The sequence below is a fragment of the Phaethon lepturus genome, unplaced genomic scaffold (genome assembly GCF_000687285.1).
Source record: "Phaethon lepturus isolate BGI_N335 unplaced genomic scaffold, ASM68728v1 scaffold10328, whole genome shotgun sequence".
In the NCBI taxonomy this organism is placed as follows: Eukaryota; Metazoa; Chordata; class Aves; order Phaethontiformes; family Phaethontidae; genus Phaethon; species Phaethon lepturus.
In genome coordinates, this window is record NW_010559713.1 from 29,243 (window position 1) to 43,799 (window position 14,557).

The 14,557-nt window shown below is 41.2% G+C and overlaps 1 protein-coding gene across 1 annotated transcript in view; it reads left to right on the forward strand.

The window, feature by feature from the left end:
- Positions 1 to 1,678, forward strand: part of TBCA (tubulin folding cofactor A) — a 13,326-nt gene extending 11,648 nt beyond the window's left edge. Inside the window, exon 3 of the mRNA XM_010293446.1 lies at positions 1,391 to 1,678. Coding sequence (XP_010291748.1) covers positions 1,391 to 1,471 — 81 coding nt within the window. The 3' untranslated portion in view covers positions 1,472 to 1,678. The remainder of the gene's footprint in view (positions 1 to 1,390) is intronic.
- Positions 1,679 to 14,557: the final 12,879 nt, after the last annotated feature.

Consider the following 14,557-nt stretch of genomic DNA (forward strand, 5'->3'; position numbering starts at 1 on the left):
CTTTAAGTTAGGGGAAGCCTGCCATAAGATCTCCCTAGAGCCTCCTTTTCTCCAGGCTGAGCAACCTCAACTCTCTCAGCCTGTCCTCACAGGAGAGGTGTTCCATCCCTCTGATCATTTTTGTCACCCTCCTCTGGACGCACTCCAACAGGTCCATGCCTTTCCCGTGTTGAGGGCTCCAGAACTGGACACAGGGTCTCACCAGAGTGGAGTAGAGGGGCAGAATCCCCTCCCTCAACCTGGTCATAGTGCAGGATACAGTTTGCCTTCTGGGCTGCAAGTGTACATTGCCAGCTCATGTCCAGCTTTTCATCCACCAGTACCCCCAAGTCCTTCTCGGGTGGGCTGCTCTCAATCCTTTCATCCTCCAGCCTGTATTGATACCAGGGGTTGCCCCAACCCAGGTGCAGGACCCTGCACATGGCCTTGTGGAACCTCATGAAGTTCAAGCTTGTCCAGGTCCCTCCAGATGGCATCCCATCCTTCAGGCATGTCAACCACACCAATCAGCTTGGCATCATCTGGAAACTTGCTGAGGGTGCACTCAATCCCACAGTCTCTGTCATTGATGATATTAAAGAGTAATGGTCCCAGTACAGACCCCCAAGGGGCACCGCTTGTCACCAACCTCCCTCTGGACATTGAGCCATTGACCACTACACACTCAGTGCAACCATCCAACCAGTTCCTCATCCACCTGACTGTCCACCCATCAAATCCATCTCTTTCCAACATAGAGAAAAGCATGTTGTGGGGGACTTTGTCAAAGGCCTTGCAGAAGTCCAGACAGATGACATCTGTAGCTCCTCCCTTTTTCACCAATGGGGTCACTTCATCACAGAAGGCCACTAGGTTGGTCAGGCAGGACTTGCCCTTGGTGAAGCCATGCTGGCTGTCTCAAATCACCTCCCTGGCCTCCATGTGCTTTAGCACAGCTTCTAGGAGGATCTGTTCCCTGATCTTCACAGGCACAGAGGTGAGGTGGACAGGTCAGTAGTTCTCTGGGTCCTTCTTGCTACCCTTTTTAAAAATAGGTGCAGTGTTTCCCTTGTGGCCTGGCAACTACATCAGCCAACTCTCTCAGGACTCTAGGATGCCTCGCATCAGGTCCCATAGACCTGTGCATGTTCAGGTTCCTCAGGTGGTTTTGAACCTGATCTTCTCATACAGTGGGAATGACTTTGCTCCCCCAGTCCCCATCTTGCAGGCCATCCACTCGAGGTGTCGGAATAGAGACTACCAGTGAAGACTGCAGTAAAAAAAAAAAAGTTGAGTACCTCAGCCTTCTCCTCATCTGTTGTTAACAGGTGGTTTTTTTCAGCTACCTTCTCAAATTTCATCCTATGTCAATTATTTTCAAAATACTCAAAAATTTTGTTTTTGATTCCAGGAAAATGAAAAAGAATTGGAAGAAGCTGAAGAGTATAAAGAAGCACGTTCCATACTGGAGTCAGTGAAGCTGGAAGCCTAGAAGTTTTTCAGTACTCTCTTTATATGCATTAGCACTGGGTCCATTCCACACTTTCATTTGACTATGGCTCTGTTACTGTTGTCCACTTGCTAAGGTCCCCTTGATGAAAACTGGCCTTTCTCTAACTGCAAGACGCATCAAATAAAGGATGTTCTGAAACATCTGTGTTCCATATCCAGGCAAAATAGAATTCTTGCCAATTCGCCTTGATTACAAAAAGGAAAAATAAAGCAAATTTAATGTAAGCATAATACTGTAATAGCTAATACACAGAACTTAATATGAACAATTCAGGCTATGAAACAAAGTTTAGCGATATCCTAAGGAATGTGAGGGACTAATAAATAATTTAGAATGAAATAGAATCATAGAATGGTTTGGGTTGGAAGGGACCTTAAAGATTCATCTAGTTCCAAGATGGGCTTTAGAAGCACCTTATATTTGAAATAATTTCAAGCCATTATAGCATAACAATCTGTACTGAAAGAGGAGATGGACTAAATGACCCTTCAAAGTCACCCATCATTTTTCTATAATGCAATTTATCTGTAATTTTATCAAGTATGTACTCCTTGTTTATCTTTGAGCCCAAGACAGAATTAAGAGCTGATTCCAAACTTTCTCTGCTTGCCTAGGGTTGATTCATAGAGCCCAATTCAGACAATTACCATTGATCAAAACTCCATTATTTTTCAAGAAACAGAACTTAGCAGCTGACTAGTATGTTGTCAGTTGGATCTGCTGGTAAGAGTTCTGGACTGACTGCTTTTTCTGAAAGCACATTGGCCTAAGTGAGATTTTATTTGGACAAAGCTCAAACCCCAGAAGATGAAAGAGAACTAACAGGTAAGGCAACAATGCTTAATCTGCCTGGAACACCATTAAAACATTATATACAAAAGCTGTGGTTCTTTCAGAATAGCTTCTCTAAACAATAAACAGTAAGCTCTGCTGATGAACAGAAAGCTTTTTACGTTAGTTTTTCTAGTTTGAAAATGCTCTGGCATGTTCCTTAAAGGCAACACAAAGCACAGTGTACCTATTGTGTGGTGCTATATTGAATACTCTTAATAAATTTTTTTGTTAATTTGCCTGAGTTTGGGTAAATTTCAGTTTCAGTACCTCTATTTGTGTACCTTAAGCTCACTGAAAGTAGTAAGTCTACTTCTCCATCACTCTTAAGCACTGCTCTGACAGATTATCAACACCACAAGATTTTTGACTGACTGCAGACTGACCTACTTTTCAAGTGACCCCAGATCAGTATTAGACAGTGCCAAGAGGTAAAACCTTTTGTGAACACTACTATGATTTCATAAGAGTACATACACACCTTCTTGCCAGCATTGTGTCCTACACATGTAACTGCCAAACAGACACTGCCCGGTTCACAACACAGATGAACTGCTGTTGAGGAGAACATACATCTTTGAATACTCATTTCAGCCAGCTTCTTCTATGGACTTTCACTAGGAAAGTTAGCTGGAGTGGACAAAGCAGATTGCATGTCTTAGCTGACTAGCTGCAATCAATGTAAGAGTAACTGTGTGCTTGCAGCCATTGAGTGGAGTGTGGTGAATAAACACTGAGCTGAAAAGGAGGTGTGAGGAGACGTCAAGTCTGCTGGGTAAAGCAGCATTTAAAATAAAAATTACTCTTCTGCATAAGAAAAGTGACACACTTCTGGAAAACAAACCCACAGAAAAAGACATAAAGTTGCCAAGTACCATGAGAAATGCAGGTCAGCATGACAGTTAAACAAAGGCATGACCTATAGTGGCTGGAGGGCAGTAGGCACTGTGAGATGGCTTAAGTTGGCATTTAGAGGCACATGGGACGCAGTAGCTACCATATAAATATTTCCGCAGGCTCCAGGGAAAAGTTTCTTGGTGCAATGGTTTATAGGGTAGAGTGGGTTCTCATGTTTGCCTAATACTTCCCCGTCCAAGCTGTTTTCTAGATCCCTCTGATTGCATCATAAACCAAGATGATACTCTCCCCTTTCCTCTTCTTCTTCCCTCTTATTGAGTTCTCCAAAAGACTGAGCATGTTCTGTTGTATAGAAAATAGCCAGCCTCACTGATGAAAATCAAGGTGTGTTTATACCTCAAAGTAATTCCTCTTGTCTCCAAATGCCTCTGGAAGTGTCTAACTTCTGACAGGACAGCAGCATGATACCTGTAAAAACTGTACCCAAAAATTGTGACAAGGCAGCAATAACACTGTGCTGGCCCCTGAAGGGTCTATGCAAACAGAACAGTTGATCCATTGATACATTACAGTAGACTGCATTTTTCCAGCCATGCTCTGAATGACCAGCTGCAGTTTATTCATAAAGAAGATTATTTTTGCTGATGAAACATTTATCATTTAGACTGGATCCAAGTTCCATAACAAAGTAAAATGTAGAAAATGAAGCATAAGCAGTAGTATTGTTATAATACCCTCTCTGATCCTAAATTCAAAAGGCAATATGACATCAAGTAATACCATGCTATTTCTAGCTTTAAAGTATCTGCTCTTTTTGGAGGTAGTCTGCATTAACAGATACAAGAGAGCATCCCAACAAAAGAAAAACCCTCTGGGCAACATTTCTTACCTCCGTCCTCTTTAAACCTTGTCACTAGCTTTACTGATGCCTTTCAAAGTCTACCCAAGATAGACAAGCTGTATTTTCCTTTTCATACGATGATACCCGTTAATTTATCACTCAGTTTTCATGCTGCACTCTTACCATGAATGCATTTTTTACACCCTGGACAGAAGTACTATACTTTCAGTTATACCTCTCCTGCTGGCAGAACGTGTTTAAGAAGTTTCTCAATTATTTGCCTGTTGAGCAAAGCATTTGTTTTACTGAGATATCATAGCAGGAGTCCATGTTAGACCCCATGTTAGACTGAAGAAACAAAAGAGATTATTTGAGAAGAAAAAGGTAGACTGAAGATAACAATAACTTACTTCCAAATTGTTAAGTTCATGTGCCCATTGCTCTGATCACATGTTTGCTAGCTACTACCTCCTTTTAAGTTTACCCTTGCAGAGTTAGTATTCTTGTCCTTGTATTCAGAAGGTGTGCTGCATCTGAAATAAAACTACAGAACAAACCTGGTACCTTAATCTGGAAACTAATATTTCTTAAGTCCTCAGTTATATTCTATGATCAAAACTGAAAGTACTGTCAAAATTCTGTCCTCTGAACTCCTTCCTTCCCTTGAGAGATTTCCACAACATTCAGGTAATTTCTTATAACTGGCTAATTTACAGGCAAGTTGCTTTTGTTATGCTACTAAAAATGTTTTAATTAATATGAAGCATTTTCTTACGCAGTAATAATTTCCCAAGGATTCTTTGAAGGTTTCTTATCTTCATAAAAGTAACCATGATTCTAAAATAATGTTTCTGGCAGGCCTCTAATATAACACATCTCAAAATAAAATCCCTCAAAAGTCTGCATGAAAACCAAACCTTGCTATTTATTAGCACCATCTTTTGGGTTGTTGTTTTATGGTGTTCATGCTCTGGCAGCAAGATCTAGGAAAAGAACTTAATTTTCTTCTGAAAACCACAGGTTGTAACTGAAAACTGAAGAGGATCCAAGAAACATTGACACTTCAGCACAAACTATAGGAAGCACACCATTAAGCCACAAAGCCCTTCCTCACCCCTGTTCTTCTGGCTCTAATTGCAATAACTAAGCTGCATCTCTGTCTGGGATTTGCAACCCTGAACATCTGATTAGAGTCCAATGTCTACATCTGTTATTTCTTCCAAAACACAAGCAGACAAAACAGCTGCCACTGCATCCTTTTACCCTTTTATTTATTAGCCAAACAGGTACCACTTCCTTGAAATATGGAAATCTGTTCCTATGATTGGCCACATTATACTAGAGACCAACCAACAACACAAATAAGACAACTGAAATTTTATACTAAAAAAAATTAATTTTGGAATGACTTAAGTAGTATGGGGAGCAGGGGAAAGCACAATCTGGTCCAAAAGCACCTGCACGGGGAGCATCACTACGTACAGGTCATTTCTGGCCATAGCTTACTAGCATAAAAGGGAAGAGACTGAGTAATGTGGTGGGGTTTTTTTCTCCAATTAAAGTACTGGTCATTGAGTTGAATTAGCTAAATTTCACTAAGATCACACAGCATAAATGAGATTTACCCACAGAAACACATTTTCAGAAGGGATAGAGTATGTATCAGGTCTAAGAATTAACATGGCTACAAAAAAGGACTACAAGGTACACTTTCAGGCTCTGACATCCTTTAAGAGGAAGGAAGAACTAACTGTACAGAGATATTTTTGGTTAAACCCACAAAAAGGATAAAGGTGATACAGCACACCCCTTTTGAAAGCCCTGCTAAATGCCTTGAGGTAGTAAAAGGGGACTGACTACAGAGTCAATTAGCACAGTGCCACTGAATCCAAGGGCAAGCTTTTCATAAATCTCTAATGCTCATGGATCTGCAGAACATAATGTACCCTGTGCTACAAACACTTGTGACACACTCCATCATATTTTGATTTTCAGGCAGGGGAAAAGTTTGGGCTTTCAGAATGGCATTCAAAAAAGGCAATAAACTAAAGAAGAAGTTTCTAGCCAGCAGGAAGTATAAAGATTAGGGGCAGGAAAAGAACAGCTTTATCTGCCATCTAGAAAACCTGTTTTCAAATCCTTTCTGTTTACCCTGAAGTAGAGGCTTGAATCCAGATCTGCTAGCTAAGAAATCCAAACAAAAAAACCCACAACCACCAAAACCAAAACAAACACACACACAGAGCTCCTCTATTTCCTTAGAACAACATACTGTTTTGGCAACTGATTTCTGGTACCTCTGGTGAAAGCCACCAACTCTGAGCTGCAGTCAATCTACACTCCTCTAACATTGACTGAACTGGCTTTAAAAGTCCATGCTGAGACCTCTCCCACCAACTACCCAGCAGCCATGGTTCAAAACATTCTCTTGGCAGGGTGGGAGGGGAAGAAAAAAATGGAATTCAAGTCTTTGGTCTAACTCAAGCAAGCAGAGGGGTTCAGATCAAGGAAAATGCTTAACTACTGGGCAATACCTGCCACTCACTCCCAAAAGACTGGGTCCTCAGAATTACCATAGTAGCAGGATAAGTGGCTGCATAGCCTCTTAGACTGGGTAGTTACCAAGAATTTACTACTAAAATTTAATGGTCTGACCACCCCAAAAGGTGTAGTTCTGTTCAACTTGACCTGTATGACAAAAGTAGTGAAAGAGGAAGTGTGTGTATTTAATATGTGGGTGATTCAAGGCTGTTTAATATCTTGAAGGACAAGTTTGGAAATCAAAGAGTTTCTGACAAATTGGAAAAAGTTTAGAAAATTGTGTTTCAGTAAGAACATATTTAAATAACAAAAAATGCAAAATTTTACATGGCAGCAGAATTATCTGCTGCACAAATACACGTAAAGGTAAAAGCCAGACAGCATTTCTGGAAGAGATGCAATGGTTTTAGTGAATTATATGCAAAACATTAGCCTCACAAGACATGGGCAACAGCCCTTACACTCTCCTTCATATTAGTTAAGGCTTCATCTAGAAGCATCATCACAGCTAGAAGCTACAGCTAAAGGAATGAACAAATAGGAAAGATTCAAGGGAAAACAGTGAAAACTACCAAAAAGACTGAAAAATTGTCTCTAAAAGATGGAACAAATACAGATGTTTTAGCCTGGAAAATACTGAGAGTGGTAATGGTAATATTCTTCAAGCATACACAAGGTTATGGAGGAAAGGAATCAACTTGCCTGACAAGAAGACACAAGGAGCTTCAGTTACAGGGAGAAAAAAAGTTGGAAGCGTTCTTCTCGCCTCAGAAAACAACAAAGACAAATGAAGCTCTAGAACAGACTGCCCAGGGAGGCTGTCAGAGGTGCATCCTAGAGGTCTTCTTGACCAGGTAGACAAGTCACACGTTACACAGGGAGAGCCCATCCTGCCTGATACTTACACATTGATTTCAGTGATACATACCAGACCTTTCAGACACTGCACATTACAATGCAGTAGATTCAAAGAAGCTGAAAATGCCCTCCTGAATGAAAGGACTAGATTAGGATCCAGATTAAGTAGTTTTGTCTGGCTTCCCACTTTTTATTCACATTTCTGCTCACCCCTAATGCAATGTCAAAAATACCTTAAATTCCCACTTGTCAGTAATGTTTATTTTGCAACAAGTGACTCATTCAGGCAAAGCTACGAGGCCAGAAGTTTGGACTGAAGCTGAAAACTGAGGTATGAAGCTTGCAGGACACCAGAAGTTAACTGTGGGGCCTGATGGAAGAAACTGCGAGGGAAGCAGCAAATTTAGTTGAATGTCTCACCCTTAGTACAGACTCAGAGCAGGACTACAAGCTTGAGGGAAAGGAGAAGAAAACATGCTCCCCATGGCCTAACCATCTTAACAGCCCTCCTCCCACCGGATCTCTCAGGGCACCCACTCTTTATGAGGGCACCCAAACAGAAAACACAAAGGAGAACCACTTAGTGGGTTCTGCATGCAATCTTAGCTATACCCTGTTATTATATGTAACAGAATTCTCACAATAAATCCAGATAATGGGCTTAGGGCTTCAGAGGAGATGGCATGAGATGTGAAACTGCCACCTTCTGCCAGTTTTCTAAATACATATTCAACCACAGTAAAAGAACTAGCACTTGAACTTGGCAGATTACTTGCTAGCATATCCTAGGATCCAGTATTTCAGGCAAATATCACTGGAACTCAAAGTCCAAAATCTGGAACAACTCCACATAAACATTACGTTTAACAGAAAGAAGGAAAACTTCAACTTTACACCAGCTTTATTTCCTTATTGTTCTGAAGTTCCTGTAAATGTTATATTAGGTGGAAGGAAACCCAATGACCCACAGAAAGATCCTCAATTAGTAAGGTTAACAGAAGCTGAATAGGCTGAAATTGGAAAAATAAGCACATTATTTATGTATCAATTACTACTTGCACCCCATTTCAACAAAAGGAAGTAAAATTTTCTCATCTTTCCTAACAAACCAGAGGCCTCCTTCTGCCCCAGCATAATTAGTGGTAAATTTCACCACAGCTCTCCATAAGCAATCAAAAAGGCTACCTAATTAAAAAAGTAATTAGTTTACATAGACAGATGTGAGTGGGTAGATTAGTTTATGAAAATAAAATGAAATTCCTCTGGATGCTTTTAGTGACTTGGCATCCTGGTGTTTTATAGCTTCTACACATTTCCAAGGGAGCGGGTTAAAAAAAAATACTCCATTTGCAAATGAAGATGGTACCTTTCAAAACCAATCGATCAGCTATGTCAATTTTATAATTTGCCCTCTGTTTTCAACACAGAAGATAAACTTCATATTTTTGCATAAAAATCAATGCCTCCACAAAAGACTGACATGTTATGTTTCATTCTCTCACATCATTCACACAACACCTACCATCATGTCATCTAGGCACCAAGCTGAACCAATGCTGACCCTGGGAAAGGAAGGCTTGAGCACTACTACGCCACACACCACAGGGTTTGCAAGAAGCCAGAACAGCTCCCGATACCAAACCAGGGCAAAAGCTCTTTCCCCCAATAATCCTGCTGCCAGCATAAGCTAAGGGAAACACCTTGGAAAAAGTTTTCTCAGGGTGAACATCAACCCCCACACTCCTACGTGCCCAAGCGATCCCAGCTGGGTAACTTTCCAGCCAGGGACGCTTGACTCCTGCAATTTCCCCAAATACAGGAAACTCTGTTGCATCACTGTGGTGACAGCAGGCAGCTGTATTCTCACTCTCTTGAGCTGGGGGACAGGTGAGGGACACAAAAGCTGGTCGCCAATACTCAAGGGAAACAAGTATAACAGCAACCCTTGATGAGAACTGGAAAGCTCTGCCAGGGAAATCGGTGAGTTAAGAAACTTCCTCCCTCAAAGGCTTTATCATGGCCAATAGCTACTGATGGACCTCACCTCCATGAATGCATCCGATACCATTTATCACCTTCCAAAATAATTTCAATAAAAACTCTAACCAGCACAAGAGACCAAGCTGCCTTTTAAGCAGTGTGGAAAAAACCCCAAACCTAAAACTAAACTGTTACTCCTAGTTGAGCAAATTGAACAGCTATGAACTTCAGTTTTATACTCCTTTAAATTAAGAAAGGTATACATGAAATTGAAGTTTTGAACAGTGATCTCAAAAGATACAGCTACCTATGCAAAATTCTTTAACTAATTTGTTTTTAAAGGATCCAGAGACCAACTCTCATTTTCTTTGCCTTTGCTATTTTTGGAGTGCTATCTCCTGATTTAAGGAATATTGAGTCAACATGAAATTTCTGGCTAACGTGGACTCATGAGAGCGCACACTAAAGACATCTGAAATTCCACATGTACCCTCAGGCACAGTAGATGGAGCTAGTGGAGGGGGGGTGGAAAGAGCAGCTTTTGGAGTGATCAAAATGAAACAATTTTCACATCAAAGCTAACAAACCTTAGATTACTTGGTCAAACCAATTTTAAATCAGTAACTATCAACATTACCTACACATTGTTCAGCAGCCTACATAAAGTGAGATGGTGAACCTAGTCCATTTCTGAAGATTATTGAGTTTTTACAGAGTCGGCATCTAAAATGAACGAGATGCAAAGACTTTTAAAAAAGGTAACCAAGAGTCTCAGCCAGGAGGAAACAATGGTGGCCACACCACCTGGCTACTACTGGCAATCAGTTCCTTTCCACAGACAGGCAGAGCTGAGACTGTGTTAAACTGGAAGGAGGACAACCAGTGTTCTCACTTGGTTTTCAACTTAAGCTCCTGTGTTACAACAGCTACATGCAACAGAAACTATGGAAAAAAATTTAAAATGCAGTCTTACAAGAACAAAGAACAGCTAGGAAAGCAGAAGTAGTAATTAAAATCCTGTAATATTATATGGCAAATAGGACACTGCTAAACTATGAAGGGTTCCCAGGCAGAGCCGTTTCTCTTATGGTTAACAAAGGGGCAAGAGGGGAGAATCCATGTCCTAAATACTAGCCCCTTAAAAGGAGCCTAGAACTGAGCTGAAATGGAACATAAAATACCTTCCTATCATTAAACTATCATCATTAAAAGGAGAACTGCCAGAGCAACGTCAAGACACATCACAGAAATGAGGAGTCAAGGTAAGAAAAGTCAGACGGTTTTGCCAAGACTATACATGTTCTGTGGATAAACAGAAGATTTCAGAACCTTCTGCACCATACACATCACCTTTCAGAAAGGCTCCTATTCATTTTTAATGAAAAACTAAGCTGGAGCTAGACCAATACTCTCTATTTAAACTTCCAAATATCAAGCTTTACTTAAAAATTGCAGTATCATCAGCTGCCTATGATCAAGAGCACTTCACAACTGGCTTAACTTCAAAGAGATATGCTACTTTTCCTTCAGAAACAGACAATCTACTTTCAAGTTTTAGGTCTCATTGATGAAGCTCAAACAGGAAGATATAAAGAATGTTCTGTAGCTTCACAGGCAAAAGGAAAACTCACACACTGGCCAAATCCTTGCTGAGCCAGACACAGACAAACTGTACTTCATTTTAGAGCAATTACTAAGCAGACCAGTAGACCGTTACTGGGGCCAGGTCACCAATAGCACCGCAGTTTTGTGGTGTTGTTCTTCAGCAAATCAATTAGTCTCTCCAACCTTTAGTTCACTTTTCCACAAAAAAAAAAAACACAACAACAAACCAAAAAAAACCCAAAAAACTAAGTGGTTTAAGTTTTGCTCTCCCAGTGGTAATGCCAGAATTATTTCACTCTAGTATTTCTGTCCTCTTGTGAAAGTTAAGTGAACAATCTACACTTAACTGAAGCAGCAATTAAGTACTTTATCATTAAGAACCTTCACACACAAGCTTCAGAACTTCTTGACAGTTTTAAGCACAGAAGTGAATCATCCCAGGATATTTTTAAGTATGCTGTAAGTTGTATTACAGGTAGTTAATACAGTTACCCAAGCAGAAGCAATTATTCTCTTACAAGAGAAAAAAAAAATCACACACATTGCAAAATTAACATGTAAACTCCAGGCAGAGAATTAATCCAAATGCGTATCTTAAGCCAAAGAGAGAATCATGCCCTACCTTCCAAAACCCAACATCTGCCTGAAAGCACATACACTATGCTAAAAATGTAATTGTGGCAAGACAACCACAAAGGACAGCATGCTTTGCAATCCGGGATAAAGACCTTATAAAGATGTCACAAGACAAAACATTCACCCTGTCAGCTACTTCTTGAGCTACAACTAGGTGAAAGAAGTTTTACCAATGCTTTTATACAGACCAGCCTTCTTATTCCCACTAGGAATCTCAATAAGCAGTCCAAGGAGCCCGCTATGTTTTCAAACATTGAGTTCAAAAAGGAACACACTTATCCTGACTGTATTGGGCTATTTTATTTCTGCCTCTCTAATTCTCCCCCTGCAGAGCAGAAGGCAGGCATACTCTAAAGACAGCACAGGAGAGAAGAGCAGTGACAGCTGGGAGCCATCCAAAGTAAAGAAGGCCATTTCCAGGAGCTTTCCTCCCCCAGCATGTCACCACCCCTACACTAGGCTCTCCCGCAACTCCTCACTGCTTCATTAGCTGTAAATGATGTGGCTTAGAAAGGAAGCAGAACTTTATTAACATTTGGAGAGGCCAGCATTGCACATGAAGATTTGATTTGTTGATTACCAGCAATCAAGCCCCACACTGTATTCTGGCTCCCTCCCCATCTGGACACCCCAATACATGACTTTCTAGTTCCTCACCCCCAAAGAGTGGGAATTACTAATAACACACATAGTTGCCATCCAACACTGAAAAAGAAAAGCCAGTACCTCCAGCTGAAAACCACTCTCACACTGCCCAACTAAGTATGAAAAGGGCAGTAATAAGGATGGAGTTGCCGGACTCTCTGATCCAAAAGGCCCCTCTCAGCCCAGTCTTACAAGATGCCACCGCTGCCATCACATTCCACATTTTCTGTGGCTACAAGGCTAAACTCTGTCATGCCATGACTCTCACATCTGCTTCCATGCATGTTTACCTATCTAAGTAATAGCTACCATTCCAGGCCGAAAGGAAACCCACCTAGAGCAGACTTCATTTATGCCAGGTGAAGATAAACCTAGTCAGGTGCTTACTACACCTGTGACACATTATTGCTCCACTGTGTTGACAGGAAGCCTCCATTAATAAGATAAATACAGTCCCGCAGTGGCAAGCAGTCAGTTGGGGATGAGGCACCTGCAGTCTGACCAGGTGCAATCATGAGCACATGCTGCTCTTTCAACCAGGGAGGCAAAGGAGGTTCCAGAGCTCTAATAATTCCATGCCTGGTCACTACTCTACAGCTAAATAATATTTTTTTCTGGACAGTACTCCAGTCCCTAAAGACACTATTTCTCCCAACACACAAAGTACCTTCTGCCCATTACAAAATTTGATACCTTCTTCTCCACTGGAATGTGAAGAAGAAACACCTTTCAGTCCTGTAGCTGCTCCAGCAACAGAGGATACAAAAGTCTGGGTGCTGAGTCTCAGTTCCCCTTACAGCACCCTGCTTACAGTAAACAGCTGCTATAGTTAGCCTGTGCTGTCAGTTGAGGAAAGACAGCTAGGTTTAAATGTGAAGAAATCCACAAGACTTATGTTGAGGTTTGTACGAACCTTTGCTACAGCTGGAACATGAGAAAACCATCCCATATCCACGACAATTTTAGGAGGCAGAGATACTTATTTTTGCAGAATGTCAATTCAAACATTGTAAGATGTAACTGAAAGATCAGCCACTGGCCAGACTAATCAGAAGGAGAAAGGTCTGAGGGGAGAAGAGTTTGTGTCTATGCAGAGTATACAGATTAAGCAAACAATGGTAGAAGGTCTGAAAATTAAACCCGAAGGGAAAGATGAAGAGAGTTTTTTGAGAAAACATTTATTTACCTCTGTTCAACCAGTAGCTGACTCTCCTGAGAATACTGATTTTTTTTTTCTTCTCTAAACATACGCAGTTTCTTCTAACAGAACCAACCATCCAAAAACCCAGAACACTTCTTCATAGGAGACAAAACCCAAACAAACTACAATCCTAAAACAGCCATCCATTAGGGCTGCTTTGGAATTTCTAATATATTTATAGCCATAAACATCAGTGCCACCAATGGGATATCCTGAACTACAGTCTGGTTGGCCCTGGCCAAGATCGCCATCATTTTCCAAAGTACCAAAATAGGAGACAAATGTCACTGTCTGGGATATGTATACACAGGCTGTAAACAGTTTAAGACTGCAAAATGCTCTACATACACAAATAAACTGACAATACAGAGGTAGTTGGTAAAAAAAATACACAAATACACTGTCAATACAGAGGTAGTCGGTAAAAAAAAAAAACACCAAACAATAAAAACCTCACCACAGTAGAAGAGCGGGACAAGTCTTCAACCCAGGGGCCACCGGTGCTCCTGCGACTCTCCACTCCCCTGCTGCTGAGTGCAGACTTTCCACATTTTTTGCTAATGTCACACAGACCTTTTTCCTAATCAAGAAACTTGACCTTTACCGTCTATTGCAGGTATCGGGGCTGAAAGGTGAAATGTTTTTGGTGATAATGAGAACAAAATGTAGATTCCATCTTCTTTTTAAGTTACTGAGAGTATAAGCAAAGAAAGAAAAATACCCTGGCCTTTATTTTATTTTAGTATTTCATATGCAAGCTGTTTTTCTTGATTAGACGATAAAACACGAAGACGTGCCCAATTTTACACTACTAAAAACAAAACAAAAAGCTGAGGGCGAACGAAAAACAATGCTTTTCCCTCTGTCACACAGCAGAGCCAGCACGTAATTTCCCCGGGGAACGTGAGGCAGCCTGTTATCCCATTGCTTCCCTCTTCCTTTACACAAATGCAGCGCTTCGCCCTCGCAGAGGCCTGTTCCCTCAGCGGTGCCTCGCGCTCTCCGCCCCACCCCAGGAGCCCCGGCCCGGCCGTGAGGGGCGGCGCCCCCTCACGTAGCCCCTGGCCGG